The sequence below is a fragment of the Nanorana parkeri genome, unplaced genomic scaffold, assembly GCF_000935625.1.
Source record: "Nanorana parkeri isolate BGI_ZX_2015 unplaced genomic scaffold, ASM93562v1 scaffold128, whole genome shotgun sequence".
NCBI classification, from domain to species: Eukaryota; Metazoa; Chordata; class Amphibia; order Anura; family Dicroglossidae; genus Nanorana; species Nanorana parkeri.
Window position 1 is genome coordinate 1,534,310 of NW_017306396.1, and position 20,488 is coordinate 1,554,797.

Below are 20,488 nucleotides of genomic sequence, written 5' to 3' on the forward strand. Positions count from 1 at the left end.
ACACACACACATACATATATATATCTTAAATGAATTGAACTGTCTGGCAATCTTTTTTTTTAGTTTTGGATAGAAAGCGGTGGTTAGAACCCGTCAGGTTTTACTGCTATTCGGTTTCCTTTGTAGAGTTTTCCCTCAGTTTCTGCTCTGGGGACAACCTTTTACCAGATAGCAAGTGAGAGAAAAAGGCAACACTAAACAGACAGAAGTTCTAGCATTCCCCTACTTAACTTGTGTCTGTTATTGAAATGTCACCTCACATCCTGTCCTGGGGACAACCTTTTTATCAGGCAGCAAGTGAAGGAATCTCTCCAGCAGAGCCTTTGACCGCAGCAAAACATTTGAGGAGTTCTAATCCTTCCACACACTATGCAAGACGAAAAAAAAATAAAAGAAGACGTTTGTGTTCGTGAAGCCTGTGATTAATGAAAATTCATTAAAGATGCTACACTTTTGTTCAGACCTATTTTTTTTAAATTCAATTGTTTTTTGAAATTCTAGAAACACAATGTTACATACAAGCCACGTCAGCAAGTCGTAAAACATGGTCCTACGAACAATGTCATAACGGATAACATATTATTGACAAGCTTTGTAAAGTTGGTTAGACATGTACATACAAAAGATGAATTGAAGCAGTATTATAGTGTATTGATCAACAGCAAACAAGTACTATTATTTTCATGTCAGTACCAGTTGACTTAGCAAGTGACATACAACAACTAAACAAACAGATAAATAAAAGAAACTAGCTATCCACCCTGCCCATCTTCAAAAATAAAACGGAGTGACCAATACTCATATCCTTACATATTACAGAAAGGTCCAAAATTGAATTCCTAGTATGATCAATACTTTTTGTGTCCCCATGTGTTTTCTTTCCTACTGAAACAAGTGAGGTGTAACCAATGCAGGAGGTGCCAAGCCAGGTATCGATAGCCAGGGATCCCACACATTTTGCGGACATCCCCCATGTTGAAACATCAATTTTTCTTCGGGCAACATTAGGTTTGTCTGATCTCAAATCTAGCTGGTTAGAGAGACAACCACTTCAGAGCTATTGGTTTCCTCACTACAAACAGAAGACGTACAAGCAGTGCAGATACCTTTCGGGAGGGTAGACTTATTTTAATTGCTTCTTTTATAAGAAGTGACTATGATATCTTAGAGACTAACAAGTCAAACCAAACACATGATAAAAATTACTATGTTTATACGGACTTTTGAAAAAAATCTGTAAAATAAAAAATGTGTAATGCGCCAAATGCAGGGTCTAAAAACAAAACATGAATCTCGTGGCTGAAACTTTGCTGCCGCATATGTCGCGGGTGTGGCAGTCCTTTGAAATTAATGGGCCGACCCGCAGGAAATGCAGACAAGTGTACACAAAAAGTGTGAACGAGGCCTTAGGGCCTGTTCACATGAGATCAGGTCCTGATCAGCAGACGTGGAGCTGCTGATGCATTGCGTTTTGGCTGCGTTCCAGAAAAAAAAAAAAAAAAATTTTTTTTTTTTTTGCTGGAGTGGGGCTGTTAGTATGTTAGCTGCAGCACAGTGCGTTTTTGACACGTTTGCGTATCCGTTCCGTTTCCGGACCTGACAAAATGTGACATGCAGTATTTTTTCTGTCGTAAGCTGAACGGACTGCGCACGTGAGAACTGGAGCCCATAAAACACATAGGGATACATTGGGATGCATTTTGAGTGCAGCAGCGTACGGAGCCGGTCAGCACACAAAACGGACGTCGTGTGAACAGGCCCTTAAAGTGGAACATCAACTGCTTTTTGATTCAGTATAAAGTAGGAATGGTGTAGAGCCTCGTGGGGGAGGCTTCATCTCACATCTGTCTTGGTGACTTTCCTTTACTGGAAGGGAAGTAATAAAGAACTATCAACAGGAAAGCTCAAACAGTAATAATAATTTAAAAAACATTTTTTTTTTTTGAGGCCCAACACTTGCGCTTCCAGGGCGGTTTTTGCACACGTTATAATTCACATTTTAGGCTTGAAAATTACTTAAGCCCCAGGCATTGTATATTCCTGAAAGCACAAACCATGTAGAATAAAATGGCAGTAGTTTCACATTTTTACATTGCATTATATTAGCACAACTCTTTATCAAACACAAAATTTCAATACAAATTCTTGTTAAATTAAAGTTAATTGTAGTGCACAAAAATACAATACAATACAATACCCATGCTGACCAAACCAGCCAGAAAAGGGTAAGTATAGGGTGTTTTTATAAAAAAAAAAAAAAAAAAGAAGATCCAGGGGAAGAGGGGGTATCAGGCAAGGGAGTTTAGCTAGTACATCTCTCAAATACATGAACAACATTTTGCTGCTTTAAAAAAACCATAAGTAGAGCAAAATACCTTTTTATTCCAGACAGAATTCCATTGAGCTCCTAACCTTTTGTGTTATCAGCCCTGCCCAGTCGTCTTCTATGGACTACAGAACACCTCTTCCTTATGTTATGAAGATAGGGAGGTATTTAATAATCTAAACCTGTATTAAGCCACCTAGGGTGACAATACTACTCCTCCACAGATATAGTACAGTGAATTAGTGATGTCACCTAACACAGGAAGTGTGTTACTGGCAGGCTGTCCAGTTGAAAATAGAGGGGAAAAAGCCCCATAAAAACAAACAGGACTGGCAAGCTGCAAGGCTTTAAATGATCTTTATCTCTTTCTGGAGGGCAATTCAATAAACATGCTCCAGCCACTCCAGTAACAACCATTTCATAGTCTGCAAATGTAATAATATGGTAGAAGAGAAATAGGGGTGTGCCGGTGATATCACTTCTCTAACTCACAGGGCCTTCTGTACACAGATGCACAGATGTTCCACTGCTAGAATTCAAAGGTAATAAAAGCATTTCAAAACATAATCAAGCGTTAACAATATTAAAATAACTTTATTGGGATGGCAACACGTCAGTCTTGTACGTTATTCCTCTCACTTTAATATGTATACTGATTTAGGAAAGTAACATCCTTAAACAGAGTTTAATGAAGAGTCTGTTAGGGCAGATGTGATTGCACAGTTCTTGCTCTAATTATATGGATGTAGTACATTATGCCATTAGGCAGTCAGTAATTATACCAGATTAAATCCTGGTCTGCTCTAATGCTGATAAGGATGGACAGAGTGAGAAATTACAGGTCTCATGGGCACTAGATAAAGGGGGTTGTCCTGGAGATTCAGAAAGCATATCATAAATGTTAGCCGATTCCAAAATAATTAAAGAATGAATATAACATTTTCAGATAATACATTGTGCAGGTTTACCTGCTTACTCCGAAATAACAGATTGCCTAATTATGTTTGCTTATATTGCAAACTACCGTTCATTTTTATTATATTCTTTCCTGCTATCAAGTCTTAAAAAGGTGATTTATATCACCATGGCAAAATCATGTACACTAAAGTATTTATACATTCGGAAGCAGCCGTAAAATCACTTTAAAAGAAGCCCAAGTTTATCTCTGTATCTATAAGCACTGTGGAGAAATTAATGGAATGAACTCCATTCAAGAAGCGATACATTCCACAGTACATTGGTTATTGAATTGTTTTGTCCAACAGTACTTTTCTATCTGTTCATAGCCAGCCGCCCTACAAGGCTCTGTGCACGTCAAAGGGACAGCTTGTAGAGCCAAAAGAAATCTCACCGCTCCAATTCCTTAGCCGCCATCTGTACTCCCCAAGTGCTGGTCTAATAGGTGCGCCTATTAGACCACCTTGGAATGTAGTAGTATATGTACAGACCGCACAATTCAGAGAATTCCATTCCTTTAGACTTTATTGAAATTCACAGTAAATCCATTATAACAGTGTATGTAACAGCAAATACCAGCACCCTAAGCCCCCCAACCAGCTGTTACATTCAAAGGGACAGTGTGGGCTCTGTCAATCAACCTGCTAGGAGGCAGGAGAAGAGGGGAGCAGGGGAGTTTGACTTGCCACTGCAGGCCTTTGGTACTCTCTGTATGTGTGGAGACTCGGCTACAATCTTAGCCGGGAGCACTCACACAGAGGTGGCTCCATGGGACCCTGCAAGGGGATGGAGCCACTCTACAGCAGGAACTGATGGAATATAAACACAACTACAGGTTTTCAAAGAAAAAGACACAGCAAACATGGTAAGTACTGAAGTCTTCAGCTCTGCAGGCATTTTACATTAAAGGATTTATTAACATTTCAAAGTGCACAACACAGACATTAACAACTCAGCTTTTTTTCTGTGATTATAGATCTTGACAGGCTGCCAGCCTTCTAACATAAACAGCCAGAAGTACTTCTAAGTTGTAGGAAATTACCTCAGGATCCTTGTCCTACATATGGCCATATAGGCTAGCTGTAATTCAGTAGAAAAGGGAAGAACCCGAGTTGGTAATGCACAAAACTATCCATGGTAAGATTTGATAGTTGGGAAAAGCTTCCCGGCCAGCTGTTGTAATTACACGGCCGGCCGGGAGCTTTACATTCAAGCGATCGGGCGTCTCTAGAGACGCTCGATCGCTTGTATTAGCAGCTGTCACTACCGTTGCCGGTCCCGAGATCCTCTGTGCCCGATGCGGCCGGGACTGGCATGGCTCTGTGACAGGAGATCAGTACACGATCTCCCTTTGATCTATTCTCCAGTCCCGGAATGCAGGAAGTGATGTATATTACATCACTTCCTGCATTCAGTGTCACTCTCCAGCTACAGAAGCTGATGAAGCAGATCTTTGCTTCATCAGCTTCACTGGGGGTCCCTAGGTGACATTAGGGGTCTTGGAGACCCCTGATGTCTCCATAAAGAGGACCTGTCATGTAAATTGGCTATCACATAGGGGGCTTCTTATCCCCCCATGTGATAGCAATAAAGTTGTGTAAAAAAAAGTAATACAAAAATTAAAGAATCAAAAAAATAAAGCAGCATTAAAAAAGATTTTTTTTCTTTTTTAAAGTCCCCCGCCCCCACATACGCACGCAGATATGCTGCCGCCGCTCGATTTAATACAAAGGATCTAATTACGGACACGATTGCCACCGCCGCTCGATTTAATACAAGGGATCTAATTACGGACACGATCGCCACTGCCGCTTGATTTAATACAAGGGATCTAATTAAGGACACAATCGCTGCCGCCACTCGATTTAATACAAGGGATCTAATTAGATCCCTTGTATTAAACGAGCAGCGGCTCCCACTGTACATTCAGCTCTGCTTGTCAGGAGCAGGGCTGAATGTACAAAAAGAAACTACTCGCCCGGCGCCCGAAACTGCATGTCCCGGGCGTCGGGCGATAGGTATTCGCTCCATAAGACACAGGCACATTTTCCCCCTCCTTTTGGGGGGAAAAAAGTGCATCTTATGACGTGAAAAATACGGTATGTACACATATACACACCTATATATATACTTTTGGAGACCCAGGAACTGATTTCACCTACTCTGACCTGTTACGCCACTCCATTTCCCTTGTGTGTATAGCATATGTATATATACACAGTATCTCACAGAGGTGAGTACACCCCTCACATTTTTGTAAATATTTTATTGTACACAGAAGAAATTACACTTTGCTACAATGTAAAGTATTGAGTGTACAGCTTGTATATCAGTGTACATTTGCTGTCCCCTCAAAATAACTCAACACACAGCCATTAATGTCTAAACCGCTGGCAACAAGAGTACACCCCTAAGTGAAAATGTCCAATTGGGCCCAAAGTGTCAATATTTTGTGTGGCCACCAATATTTTCCAGCACTGCCTTAACCCTCTTGGGCATGGAGTTCACCAGAGCTTCACAGGTTGCCACTGGAGTCCTCTCCCACTCCTCCATGACGACATCAAGGAGCTGGTGGATGTTAGAGACCTTGCGCTCCTCCACCTTCCATTTGAGGATGCTCCACAGATGCTCAATAGGGTTTAGGTTTGGAGACATGCTTGGCCAGTCCATCACCTTTACGCTCAGCTTCTCTAGCAAGGCAGTGGTCGTCTTGGAGGTGTGTTTGAGGTCGATATCATGTTGGAATACTGCCCTCGGGCCCAGGCTCCGAAGGGAGGGGATCATGCTCTGCTTTAGTATGTCACAGTACATGTTGGCATTCATGGGTCTCTCAATGAACTGTAGCTCCCCAGTGTGGGCAGCACTCATGCAGCACCAGACCATGACACTCCCACCTCCATGCTTGACTGTAGGCAAGACACACTTGTCTTTGTACTCCTTACCTGGTTACCGCCACACACGCTTGACACCATCAGAACCAAATAAGTTTATCTTGGTCCAGTATTCCATGTCCTTAGTCTGCTTGTCTTCAGCACACTGTTTGCGGGCTTTCTTGTGCATCATCTTTAGAAGAGGCTTCCTTCTGGGACAACAGCCATGCAGACCAATTTGATGCAGTGTGCGCCGTATGGTCTGAGCGCTGACAGGCTGACCCCCCACCCCTTCAACCTCTGCAGCAATGCTGGCAGCACTCATACGTCTATTTCCCAAAGACAACCTCTGGATATGACGCTGAGCACGTGCACTCAACTTCTTTGATTGACCATGGCGAGGCCTGTTCGGAGTGGAACCTGTCCTGTTAAACCGCTGTATGGTCTTGGCCACCGTGCTGCAGCTCAGTTTCAGGGTCTTGGCAACGTGCTCGCGGGGGAATTTTACATTTTTTTAATTATTATTATTAGATTTATTTATTTTGATTTTAAAAACTGTTTTTTTTTACTTTACTTTGACTGCTATCACATGGGGGGGCTTACAGGCCCCCCCATGTACATACACACACACATACAAAGCAACTCGCAGTGTCAATCCCACAATGTAACAGTAAGTAGTATTCACAGTTCCCACTCTCTCTCTCTCTCTGTGTCAGCCCCCTGTTTTCTCCCACTTGACAAACTCTCTCTGCTGTGTCAGTGTATGTGCGTGTGTTCCCTATCATAGTGAACTAAGAGAAGAGTTTAATGGTAAACAACATTTTACCAGTAATTTTCCATAAATTATTCCAAAGGCCACTGTCGAGGAGCATGTTTAATATTTACCTACAGAACAAGTCAGTGCTGGGCAATTAATCAGTGTCCTACCTTTTACCATGAAGAATTGTCTGAGGCAGCACCTAGCAACAGCAGATTATTAATATGTGCTTGAGTTAACTGTCAGGGGTATTGTCTGGCCAAACGATCTTACACAGTGTGTTTCTACTTTGAAGCGCACTGATTTTGTAGATGAAGGGCCATTTTCCTGTCAGGTTAAGCACAGTCTAGTAATCTTTCAGCTAGTGCTCACAGGAATGCCTGCTCTGAGCTCAGTTCATTTATAATGCGCTATAAATCAATGCTGTATGTTATTTGTTTGCCATACTATATCAACTGGTTTTTATCTGTAACAGGTATGTACACCTTACCAAGATCTTATATCCTTCAAAAACGTATTCTAAAACATAATTTAAATGTTTCCAAACAGTGTCAGCAGTTTATAGTATAATCCAATAGTGTGAAATATGTTTTGCAGAGTAAAATCAATAATATAATTGATGAATTCAGTAACTCTGCAAACATTTTATTTTACTGTGATGCCTGCAGCCAAGGACAGCAATTAATCAACAAGTTATACGACGCAGAAAACTGAAATGGGAGGGCATGAAACAATTATTTATGTGCAGGGGATGAAGAAAGTATAGAGCTGTGCTAGCCAAACAATTAAATATGTTCCGTTAGACTTACCGGTAACGGTATTTCTAGGAATCTTCCAGGACAGCAACCTGAGAGATGATTGGTTCCACCTTCTACAGGAAACACAATTAGCAAAACAGTTAAAAGCCCCTCCCCTTCCCCTCGTACCTCAGTTGTGATAAAAGTAGACTACCACCCCAGTAAACGAGGGGACAACCCAACAATAAATAACATACCATACATCATTCCGGGTGGGAAGTAGGCTTAACAAACTACATAGGGTAAAACACCCCTCCGCTGTACAGCAAGACCAGAAGGGAGGGAAAACACCTTCAACAGCAGAGCCGCACAGAGGGGGATCCGTGACCTCAAGGCCAACCGGTCAGGAAGAAAAAGAACAAACGTGACGTGGTCCTGGACGGTAGGAAACACAATCTAAACTGAGGTACGAGGGGAAGGGGAGGGGCTTTTAACTGTTTTGCTAATTGTGTTTCCTGTAGAAGGTGGAACCAATCATCTCTCAGGTTGCTGTCCTGGAAGATGATTAGGGAAATATATTTGAAACACATATATAGCAACTGTTTAATCTTCCAGATTTCTAAGGTAATGCATCTACAAATGAGACCCAACTACTCCTGCTGGGCAAATTATGCAGACTTCATGGCCCAGCCACATCCAAGGGGTCCACATTTTCCATCCAACCCCGGAAGCAGGATTAGTCATTCTTTCTCTAAGTTTATGCCTTTTTATTTTAATACTGTTTGCTTTTCCTCTGCACTGCCCGTCTAGGGATATTAAATATAAAATGAATAGGTTGGTTTTCAATTGCTCTAAAGAACACACAAATCTGAAGAGACTGTTGTGTGTCTATAGTATGTGGATAGTTGATTGTATTGTAAATGCTTACAAGAGGGAACCACTTAGCCTGCCACACAACCACTGGAGTACACAAGATTGCATCTGCCTGTGTGTGCCCAGCCAGCTTGAGTTGAGTGAATCTCCCTCCAGTGGTGACAAGCAATAATGCAGGAGACAGAGTGGCTATACTAACTCTTAAGAGGTAATTGTGCCTGTTTTAGTTAACCTGTAATTGCTAGTGAGAGCAGTGCGTGTGGTCTGCGAAGCCTGTGTGTCAGTCTGCTTGAGTGCAGAGTGTACGGATTAGGAGTGTCCTGGAAAAGGTTTCCCACAAGCCTATAAGCTGTAGGTGGTGACAGCGTAGATTAGATCATTTGTGTGTGCACGTATTGTGTTTTACAGCCGCTATCGTCAGGATTCTGGACTAGGATACACTCTGGGGGTCCTAGCGATGACCTGCCAGCGTTCTGGCTGATTTCCGTGGACAAGCGATTAACAGCGAGAGCCTGCACATTGTCCGGCTTTCACACCTCCACGTACCCCCTCTGCGCTCTCCCCCTAGTCCAAGTCACCTGATCACTAATTAACTAAAGGAGTACAGTGTGTTAATGCTCACCTTTAACTTTGCAAAATTAATTTTCCCTTAGCTTAGTGAATGAGGGGAAGTTGTGCTAAATTCTGTTCGGTTATCCTTACTCTGTTACAGTCTGGTACGTCTAATTTTCTTTTTATCTGTAAAGCCTAAAATAAGGAATTGCAAAGAAAAAGAAAAAAAAGCATCTGTGTCCACCTAATCCACCACAAAATGAAAAATATCTGTCAACAGAGTAACATAGTTCACCATTGAGGTCTTTAAAATGTAAATTCATTGCGATCTGTGCTAATTGGCTTTTATTTTATTTTTTTAAGCAGGAGCCAACTACAGCTATAGAGTTGGTTACTGTGCAATCAGCGGTACCCTTAGTCCCTCCCTCTTACTGCTACATCAGCAATTTATTTACTCTCCTTATAACATCACCCAGGCTCCCAATATAATGTTCCTCACCTTCTGATCTCACAAGGAGAACTGCAAGATGCGCAAAGTCACAGTAAACCTACTATAAAGACTAAATAGAAGGGGTCTCCAAATGACACAGCTTTAGGCACTGCACCCAAGCCTGTAAGAAACAGAGCTGGAAAACTTTGTTTTATGCCTAATCTGAAACAAGGTAGCCATATGAACACAGTCAAGGTTACAATATATATTGAATGATACTGTGTGACTAAAGCTCAGTGATTGTTCTATAGAATGGAGAATGTACATCAAGGGATGAAGCAAGGATCCCTCTACTGGGAAACAATGGTAACTGCTGTGGTGGTTTATTTTTAAAGACACTGGCGGCACTCCCACTTAGCACCTCTATTAAAAGACCGCAGCAGGTACACGTTACAACAAGGCATTAAATTTGCTAGATTTTCCACAGCACATCAGCAGCTGCATCTGAAAGCATACGATGAGAAATCATCTGTGACAGGAATGTTCAGCTCCACAAACAATACTGATCCGGTGAGGTTATTAGCAAGAAGCCATACACTCCACTGAGCAGAAAATGTTCAATTAAAATCTTCACTACTCACGGTTGTGTGAAGTCATGTGTCACAAAATCAGAGCTCTTGAAAAGCAGAAAGATGTCACTCAGGGTTTTACATTTCAGAGAGCTGTTCAGTGCGATCCAATAGGCATCCTGGGCATACAATAAAAAAAATAACATGATACAATGGAAGCACTCAAGTTACTGAGATTTGTCTTCTAAACAACTTAGCAGTTAACGCACAAATTGTGTATGTGATAGAATAGAGCAACAAAAAAAACTCCATGCCCACCCCTGAGGCCTACATATTTTATTATAGGTGTTCTGAAAGTTTGTGTACCAAGGAATCTAAGCAGAAAACATACTTTGCTTGAAGACCGAAAAAAAAAAAAAGCACAAAAGGTTTCAGTTTCTGAAAGAAGAATGTCTGTGTGATTCCCAGCAAATCAATCAGTTTCTAGTGTAAAGCTGGCCATACAACATAGTTTGAACATTCGACAATGCCCTTAGAGACTTGACGAATGTCATTCAGGATTTTGTTTGATTTTAACATTTGATTTTGGAATGAATAGATTCCTGAAAGAAAAATCGCATTCACTGCTAGAATTCCGTCCATTCGAGAAACAAATTCCATCCTGCAACTAAAATATTTCCTCACTACGGTCGAAAACGATCGTCCATTAACTACAGGAAATCAAATGAATGTTTGAAATACAGACCTGGTTTGTTTGTAGACCGGTCCTCCAGCGTCTCTCTCCCTCCTCTGCAGCAGTTTAAGGTCCCGTAACTTATTATGCTCTATACTGTACATGGTGTATAGATATCAGGATACTGAGGAACATTCCAATGCTGCAGCAGAGAACGAGACAGGCTGGAGGGAGCACTGTGACAGCTGGACAGCTTGGAGCTTCAGGTGAGTGTAAGCACTTGTTCACACCAAATGCAGACCAGATCCGGTCAGGTTTCTGCACACGCAGTGTAGTGGGTTGTGCCGCGTTTTAGACGCGTTTAGGGCCGGTTTTGGTTAAAAAATAAATAAATTTAAGTTTAAGATGGGCTTTCAGGCACTTGCATGCGTTTTTGATGCGTTTTTGATGCGTTCCAGACCAGATCCAGAGCAGGTAAAATAGGCCTTGCCGCAGTTTTTTCATCCGGTCTGGATCTGGATCCGCACGCTGCGATGTGAACTGGAGGTCAAAATACCATAGGAATACATTGGACGCAGTTTTGATCCGGTCTGCACCTGCTCTGGTCCGGATCTGCTCCGCGCTTGGTGTGAACAAGGCCTTACGTTTATTTTTGAAACAAGTAAAGAATGTTGTTTTTGGCATATAACCTGATACAATGAATAACAACATATATTTACAGGGCAAAGAGCCCTACAGATAATTTAGAAGTAGATTCCAGAGAGAATTGCAAACACATATTTATAATGATGTAAACATTAAAACAATATAAATTAAATGTAAACATTTAATTTATATTTTAGAACAATAATACATAGTTGATTTCTGTTGGTCTGAGATTGACAGATGTATAAATAGACATATAAATTGAACCCAGTGTTAAAAAAATATATATTTATTTAAACATTTACTGCACCTGTCAGTCATTTTTTATAACTCTCCCTGGTGCCATTGCCAGAATACAGTATATAGGATCCCATGATCTGCTAATACATTATGAAAATAGTTCTGTGCCATATGTGAAAAGGCAAGTGAAGTCAAAACTTTATTTATACAAAATTAAAAATGAGACCAGGTACAGTAAGTAATGTACTGACGCAGTGCAAGGTAGAAGCGTCACCCGACAGGACATCCCTTGACCCTTTTATCCTCAAATTTTGTGAGCTAACTTGCAGTGCCTTGCTCTTTTTCAGAAGGCATTCAGATCAGCTGTGTCGGCGACTGAGGGGAACGGTGACATCACTCAGGTCATGCGACAGTGCTCAGGTCTAGTAATTAGATGCTAGACTAAGGGGAGAAGGTCACGTATCAGCTATTCCCCAAACTAGCTTTGCTGAACACATGACATTTGAGATTTGTCCTATGATAATCTCTAGCACACTGACAGCATTAGAATACAATGGCTGATGCACTGTAGATGTACTGAGTGACTACAGATATTTAGGAGACCAAGAAAAGACAAAATATAGTAAGTATTTACCCTTGGAGAGCTCCAGTTCAGTTTAGGGTAAACGCTGCCACCCAAGGAATTAATGGCTTCTTGGACTTTTATCGAAAATTCTGGGAATTCTGGGGCCTGTGTGAACACAAGAATACATTACTTCAATAGTACTTGACCAGAAGCGACAAACTAAACATGCAATTTACAGTTGTTGGGATGATTTCTTACTGTAAGAGTTGCCGTGTTTTCATCATCTGACCACTGGATAAAAAAAAAAAGGAAGGTTTGCTTCAGTATTAATATTAAGGACAGCTAGGAAAAAAAATACAAAGCATGAGAAGTTTCAAAGACCCTTTTAATTAGTGGTTAGGTCATGTCGGTGGATCTTGCATAAACAGCATGTTCCACAATTGTTATAAGTAACACCAGATGGCCAGATACAGTTACACTGAACAGACATTTAATCTGTTATAATTGCATTATACATTATTTAGTTCACATTAAGTTCCATATTTAAGAAAGTAGTTCACCATGTACTATCTGCTTCTAAACTGGCCACCCATTTATTTTAACAAAAACAACCACCCCTTCTGCGGAATAAATGATTCATGAATTTGGTTGCCATGCTTCTGACCGACTAAAATAAAAATGAGACCATGTTGGTGACTACTCCTACTCTAAAGCATATCATAGCTAAACATATTTGCTACTATGAAGCAACAGGAGCTTCCACTGTTTTGCACTTCCATATGTAAGCCAACCGTCGAAGGGGGCATGGCTAGTTTCTGCAAGGAAATTGTGTAGTTCCATCTGGTGATTTCATAGGTTCTTCATAATTTAAAAAACTTATTGTGTTTTGCCATTAGTCTTATAGGCGATCTATACCCAGACTATGGGCATTATAGTTTCTGCACATTCTTACCAAGTTACAGACATCCCAACTCTCCCGGACGCTCCGAGAGTCTCCCGCTATTAGCGGCTCCCGGCCGCCCGGGAGAGAAACATTTTCTCCCGGAAAGGTTTACTCTGCTCTGTCTAGCAGAGTAAATCTTTCCCTGCGATCTGTTTTTTTTCTGACATCGGGGCCACCGTCAGTCAATGAGAAAAAAACCCCCAAAAACCCAGCATAGGAATGCACAGCTAGATTGCTATTTGCGATTTCACTTTGCAATATCCAATAGCAAGCTGGCTATTGGACCCGCCCACTGCTGCTGTCAATAGCCAGCTTGCTATTGGATATTGCAAATTGAAATAGCCAACAACAATCTAGCTATTCATTGCTATGCTGGTTTTTTTTATTTTTCTGACGGCAGCAGAATACTAAAAAAAAAGCAAAAAAAACAGCAGATAGCAAAGAAGAGGGCACCTCCCTGATATGAGAAGGGAACCTCCCTGAAATTGCTTTTTTCAGGTTGGGATCATATGGTATTATAAGAGCTTTAAAACAAGCCATCCTTGACCTCTTTAGCTACTCTGAAAGAATTAGATTTCTTGGCATCTTTTCCTGGTCTGTCCCCCATTATTATTACCTCACATTATGATTGACAGACCAGGAGACCCCTGGAATAGAGGAGTGATGTAAAGCAATGATATCACAGAATTGGTAAGTTGATTTCCAGCTAAACTGAGAGGTTGGTGAAAAAAAAATGGGTATCAGCTTAATATTGTGTTGACTTAATGCCACTGAATAAGCCTTTTGAATCTATCTCAGAGTTCATCTTTATTCTTTATTTTCCCAATCAATGATTTCTTTTTCAAAACGCCAACATTTTAAAAAGTAATAAGTAATGAAGTAATGAAGCTTAACATCTATCTCAGAAGTATCTGTGGAAGAAGCCATTCTACTACCCTTAGGCAGTTAATTAGGTCCAGGGCAGTTAAAATGAACCAACTAACACACCCAGCCTAGCTCTCCTGAAATAATTTAGACCAAGGCCTTCCATCCCCTCATACCCATTACCTCAGTGGTACAGCATCGTCCTGCTTCACCGTACACTGCATATCTGCCAGAAGACATCTTCATTGCTGACCAAACCTCATAGACTTCTATCGGGTCATACAACAAACATCTCCAGTCTCTCCCATACATGTCTAAAAAGCCTCACAGTGTGTGCAAGGCAGAAGCTGTGGTGGAATTCCATCGGAGATGAAGTAACCAGTGGAGAAGGCTGCTGCTGTGCCAGTGAGCGAAGGGTGCAGGCTCTGTCTACATTAATTCAGATGGGCTGGGAAAGGTGGGTTAGAGTTGTTTTTATTAAAAGTGCAATTGTCTTTCACAAATGACAGCACTGCCAAACAGTAGTTTTTGTCTGTACCCTTATAAATGAAAGTCAATACAAACCTGAACAATGGAATTGTCTTATTTGCTTTCTTTTGTTGTAAGAAATATACCTTTGAAAGCATTTGTTATATCTGACAGATGAGTGCACAGAATAATTAGAGAAGTACACAAAATTCTTGCTGATCCTGCTGGAAACATAGTGAACTACCCTTGCTCTACCTGCGCTGCACTTAGTATTGTTATTTTTTTAAAACTAAAATACCAAAACCCTCCCCTGTTTTATGTGGGAAAGGAAAGGGGAGGTAGTAAACTTAAAGAAGTATTAAACTCTCAAACTTTTTTCAATAATGAATCCAGATCAAACAAATATACATTGCCCAGCAAACGATTGCTTTACATTTTTGCCCAAACATTTACAATCATCATGTTTCAGAGCAGCTGCTTCCAAGTCTCTCAGCTCAGCTTCCCTGAACTTCCTATTCAGTACAAGATCACAAAGAACAGAGCCGACTCTGGCAACTGTTCATCTACTAGCTTGGAGATGGGGCCAGGGGGGAGGGGAGTAGCTTGATTTGCTGTGTCTGTGGAGACACACAGCTTACTAGCATACACAAGGGTGACTGCATAGCACCCTGCTTGAGAAATGAGTCACTCTAAAACAGGAAGCCAGGACCAGTGCTCAGTGAACCAGCAGATTCTGCAGGAAACTAAAACTTTTAAACATCAAGGACCAGCATTCGTTGTCAGAAATTTCATCAGCATTTGAAATAGCGTGAAAGCCTTTTGACTTTAATAACACTTTAACATATTTTCTGTCCTAGGACAACAATGCTGCTTCTCCATAGATACACTACAGTGAGTGTTGTCACCTTAATACAGGAAGTTTATTACTGGCAGGATCGCCAAGTTAAGATAAATGGAAAAAAAAAACTCCTGAAAATAAGAAAACCAATGCAGCCGTCACAGCTCAGCACTGGTGAATAGCAATATAATACATTTTTGTATCTGGGTTTAGTCACACTTTAAAGCTAAATAGTTTTTAACTCACTAAACAAGTACTATTGGATAAAACAATCACAGGTATGTCAATGTTAGATGAATAGATCATTTTCTCTGTTGGTCTGCATTAGTAACAGCTGCAACATAGGGCCGTTTTTGAGTGTTGGACCCTCTTTTCCCAAACTAGCACTAAGCTTTAGAATGTAGATATAATTTCAAAATGAAACATTTTGTTCAATCCCCAAATACAGACAAGTATATGAAGAGCACCAGAGGTAAGTATTTTACTAGCAGGTCTGCAATTACAATCAAATAAAACAAATGTTTTCTAACATTGTGCACATAATGCAGTGAATGTATTTATTTTTAAAAAAACAAAACAAAACTGCCTTCTCTATGAACAGTGTAAAAAATAAAAACACTACCTCATCTTCCTCTTCATCATTACTGTTCGAGTCTGGGTGGGAGCATCCTGCAAAATCCTCCCTGAAAAAAAAAAAAAGTCATTGAAAAGGTATCTATAGTCAAAAACTAAAAATAAATCTGTATTTCTATATTGAATTTCCACAAGTTCTATCCCACTCTTAATAACCATATTGATTTAGACGTTTGTAAACATACTTATTGCAGATGCCCATAGGATGTACATTCTCAATTCAGTGACACAATTTCACTTAACCCTGTGAATATGTACTCCCATTTGTCACCGCTCCTACAGAGCCTACCCGTTGAACTACAACTCACCATCTAAACAGTGTAACATCATCATTGCTTGCTGGAAGCAATGCATCTTGGGCTATGTAGTCTTGAGAAATTAAGATTGCACTACATCAAGCAGCAAGGAATACAAGAAGTTGTTGAAAGTGATTTGTAGACAGAAGGTACCACTCTCTACATGAAAGGCATTTTTTTTCAAGTAAGCTTTGATTGTATTATCAAAAACAACTCTAGTATCCTATTACAATGCTGATGTTATAACAGGATAGTATATGCTGTAGGGCTGCATTATACATTTTTTCGATTTGGCTAATAAAAAAAAAAATGAAATACCATCCTTAAATTAAAATACACAGTTGGAGTGTATCAAACATACAGTTTACTTCAAAATAAAACCGCAGGTACAATTTTTTGCAATCGCACTGGAACGCACAGTATTGCGACACTGCATGTTCTAATGCAGGCGATCGCACTGCGGGCGGGAGGTATGTGTGGGGTGCCACTGAAATGAATGGCATTGCAACGCACCTCCCGTTGCAGAATTTGCAGGCCAAAACCAAAAATGACCTTTTCCCACCTTTTTTAGTTGTTTTTTTAATAATTGGGGGGAGGGCAGCTTTATTTATTTATCTAAATTAACTTTTTTTTACTTTATATCACACCTGATATTTCCCTTTTTAAATAAAAAGGAGATGGAGGACACAGAGTCCTCAATCTCTTTTTCTGCAGCCCCAGCACTCAGGGATGGGGGGAGGTTTGGTGGAGCTTTCGTCACTGCTGGGCACCAGCTGCAGGGATTTATGCCCCCTCCAATCCCCGCTGGGAGCAGCGGGGTTCAGAGGGGACACAGAGGTTATGAAACACCAGCTCCCAGCGAGGAGAAGAAAAAAAAAAGAGGAGGGGACCCTGACCAACTTATCGATTAGTTGGTTTCAGTCCTAACATGCTTTGAATTTAGAACTCTTAATTGACTGTGTAGCAGAAATCAACAAATAAGCCTAAGTGGTTGAGAATGCAAATGATTACAGAACTGAAAGTCTACAAGGACAAAGTGTATCTCTAGACAATGTTTAATTGATACAGTAGTGAAGGGTAAGTGACAAGAAGAGACACACGTTCTATTTCCTGTAGAAACAAAAATACATGGTACCTTCCAGAGACAACAAGAGTTCCATCATCAAGTAAGTAGTCCTTCACATTTTCTGGCAGTGGGATTATAACACTAAACAAGAGAGAGATGGGATACGAGCACACATTAAGAAGAAGGGGGAAAAAAGATTCACATGGAGATAAGAGAAATTAATTTCTATTTACAGTTATGTTCTGCTCTCTACAAACATTCTGCAAGTAAAGCGTGTTAACATTCTTTACATAAACAGATTGTAAGCAGACCAGCTTTTCTAACTTGAAATTTCATTCAGAGTCTACCAATAGGACTTTAATAGCTCCCATTTACATGCAAGATAAACAACACAAAAAATGAACATGAGAGGTGCAAACTGCAAAGGAATTATTTAATGGTTATAACCTGTTTAAGTATAGACCACACTTCTTACTCAGGAGCCAGGACTAAGACACAAATATTCATTTTCGCTTCTAAGATAAGTGGCCAAATATGCCAACATACAGCCCCTACTTGGTGTAAGTGAGCAGGGTATTTCCAGGATTATTGGTGACTATCAGTAAAGGAGTGATCACATGCCCTAGTCTTGAAACACACATTTATAAACATTACAGCTAAACTCCAGGAAAAAAAAAAAAAGAAGATTTACATGCTGCACTGGATGTGTAAATTATTAAAAAGTTGTCTGTTCTGTGCAGAGGGCCACTGCAAAGCATACAAATCTTACCTTGTAGCATGCTGGCTCTTATATGCCAAGCTTCTGGGTACTGAGGGAAGTGTGGGATGTGACTCGAGCAGTAAAGTGCTCCAGTCAGTTCCACACCCCTCCTCTCATCCTCCAATGACAGAATGCCTTTTATTCTTTGAGAAAAATACAAGGTATTTTATGAATGGGCACGTAGTGATTAGGGGCAGGAATGCCACTGCAGCACTTCACTGCTCGAGTCATATCTCTCACTCCCCTCAGTGCTCAGAAGCTTGGCATTATGTGTAAAAGCCAGCATGCTGCAAGGTAAGATTTTTATACTTTGCAGTGGTCCTCCACACATAACACCCAGCTTTTTAATGATAAATTACAAACCCCAGTGTGGTGATTAGAAATAATTTTGCCTGAAGTTTGCCTTTAGAGTTTATATGTTTCAAAACCATGGCACGTGATCCCTTTTCCCACTCATAGCCACCAGTAGTGATGAGGCTGGGCTTCGTGTGAACCTTGTTCACTCGAGTTTCCCCAAGCCTGCTCAAAACTCTGACAACCACCCCCTCCTCCTGACCAAATCAGATGTAAAGAGGCGCATTCCCTACCATTCATCTATATGTCACAAATGAGCAGGAAATTGCCCCATCGCAGGTGCAGACACTGATTTGGGTGTCAGGAGGAGAGGATGGCAGTCACAGTTTTGAGCGGGGTTGGGTGAACTCCAATGAACTGGGTTTGCACCAAGCACAGCCTTATCTCTAGTCACCAGTAATCGTGGAAATACCCTTATACCAAGTAGAGGTTGTAGGTTGGCATATTTGGCCACCTATGTTGACCATGAACTGAAGGCAATTTTTTTTTTTTGAGTAAAGAAGGGTTATAACCACTGTCAGCTTTCTTCTGCCATCTGTGTCCCCTTGGTGAGATATCCCTTCAGTTCCTGTCCAATATCAAAACAGGAAGTGAGAAGAAATCCCTCTAACCTAAGGGAAATTCTGGTGAGCAGCAGGGTTACCAGAACAAGTGCCCCCATTGTATTGTAACTCTACTGTCCCCTTTTATTTTGTAAAGCACTGCAAAACTGCTGGTGATCTATAAAGCCTGATTAATAATAATGCAGCATTTTTAAAGTGACAAAACATGAGGAGATGCAATGCATACGCTTTTCATTTGGCATGAGGTTTTAGCTTGTTTTGATGGGCAAATGCAGCGCGCTTCCCGGTGCGAATAAAGGCCCTAGTGGAAATTTAACCTATAGGACACAGACAATAAGTTATCCCATTCTCTACTACTCTATCCAAAATGGAAAAAAAAGTTTTGCCTTTGGATCTAGACAGTAGGTAATGTTCTTGCTGACTTGAGGTAACTAACAACTCCGACCTACAATAATATGAACATGCTGCCTGAGCAATCCAAGCATCAGCCAATCAGATTTCACCCTAGTAAACGTGGAGAAGATGGAATACTTGGAGTAGATCAGTGCACTCATCACAACGATAAGACAAATGGTTTTTCTCCTCCACACTGGGTGATGACACTGCTCCTTACCTCCTGATACTGAGCCGCTTAAACTTGGGATACCACGCAGAAAACTGACAGTTCACCACCTGCTCCTTCTTCATGCTGAAACCAAGACAGGAAGTGTGACCCTGCTATTGCCTTCCCTAGAAAACACGGCTAGGAACCAAGTGTACCACCTGCGGTGAAATAAACCAAAGCTTTGTGCTACACAAGTGTTCGTGAGACATTCCTCACTTGCTCCCCACACAATTGTTAGTCTTCGAACTTCGCGTTTCTGTATGCACATTCACTTCTCTCGTTTAGCGATGCGTTATAATCTTTTTCGGGACTGATAGGGTTAAGGTGCTGGGTACGCGTGTGACATTTGCGAGTCACGCCTCGGTTTGATGTAACTCCTCTCGTACATGCACAGGAGGGAATTGGCGTAGTTCTTACTAAAGCGAGGCTTGGAACGCTCAGATGTTTCGTTTCTGATTGGTGAGTGGGCGGGCCGTGTCAGCGAGGGGTGTGGCCTGTATGTAGGTGTGTCTGTAGCGCTGCATGCTGTGCCCTCACCTGAGTATCGCTGTCGTGTTCCTGCTGTACAGGTAGGCCGGGCTGGCAGTGACTGGGATGTGTGTCAGCTTATTCAGGTTGGCTCTAACACTGACCATAGCGGTATTTAAGCCCTGTCATCCACGCAGCTGTGTGCACACTTTGTTCTGGGAGAGGCGTGCAGTATTTCCAGGCTGGCTTGTTAGCTTTCAGCTGATTGGAATGTGAAATACTTTGGATAAACATCTGTGTGGTGCTTAGCACATCTCTATATATTGTATACAGTGTGGTGATACCTAGAAAGCTGGAGAAATTTTGTTTATGTCGGGCACAGTGTAAGAAGAGGTGGCTTTCCTCCAGGAATTCGCTTGTCATTGTGTGTGTGTGTA

The 20,488-nt window shown here is 41.1% G+C and overlaps 1 protein-coding gene across 2 annotated transcripts in view; it reads right to left on the bottom strand.

Annotated features, from left to right (window-relative positions):
* Window positions 1–19,721, bottom strand: part of CDC123 (cell division cycle 123) — a 51,286-nt gene extending 31,565 nt beyond the window's left edge. The window contains exons 1-6 of one of the 2 annotated variants that reach the window (XM_018553721.1): window positions 19,593–19,721; window positions 17,372–17,443; window positions 15,930–15,990; window positions 12,453–12,485; window positions 12,264–12,359; window positions 10,144–10,250 (exon numbers count right to left, since the gene is read on the bottom strand). In XM_018553721.1, coding sequence (XP_018409223.1) covers window positions 10,144–10,250; window positions 12,264–12,359; window positions 12,453–12,485; window positions 15,930–15,990; window positions 17,372–17,443; window positions 19,593–19,666 — 443 coding nt within the window. In that variant the 5' untranslated portion in view covers window positions 19,667–19,721. Of the gene's footprint in view, window positions 1–10,143; window positions 10,251–12,263; window positions 12,360–12,452; window positions 12,489–15,926; window positions 15,991–17,371; window positions 17,444–19,592 lie in introns of both variants that reach the window. The other variant, XM_018553720.1, reaches the window with a different exon arrangement.
* Window positions 19,722–20,488: the final 767 nt, after the last annotated feature.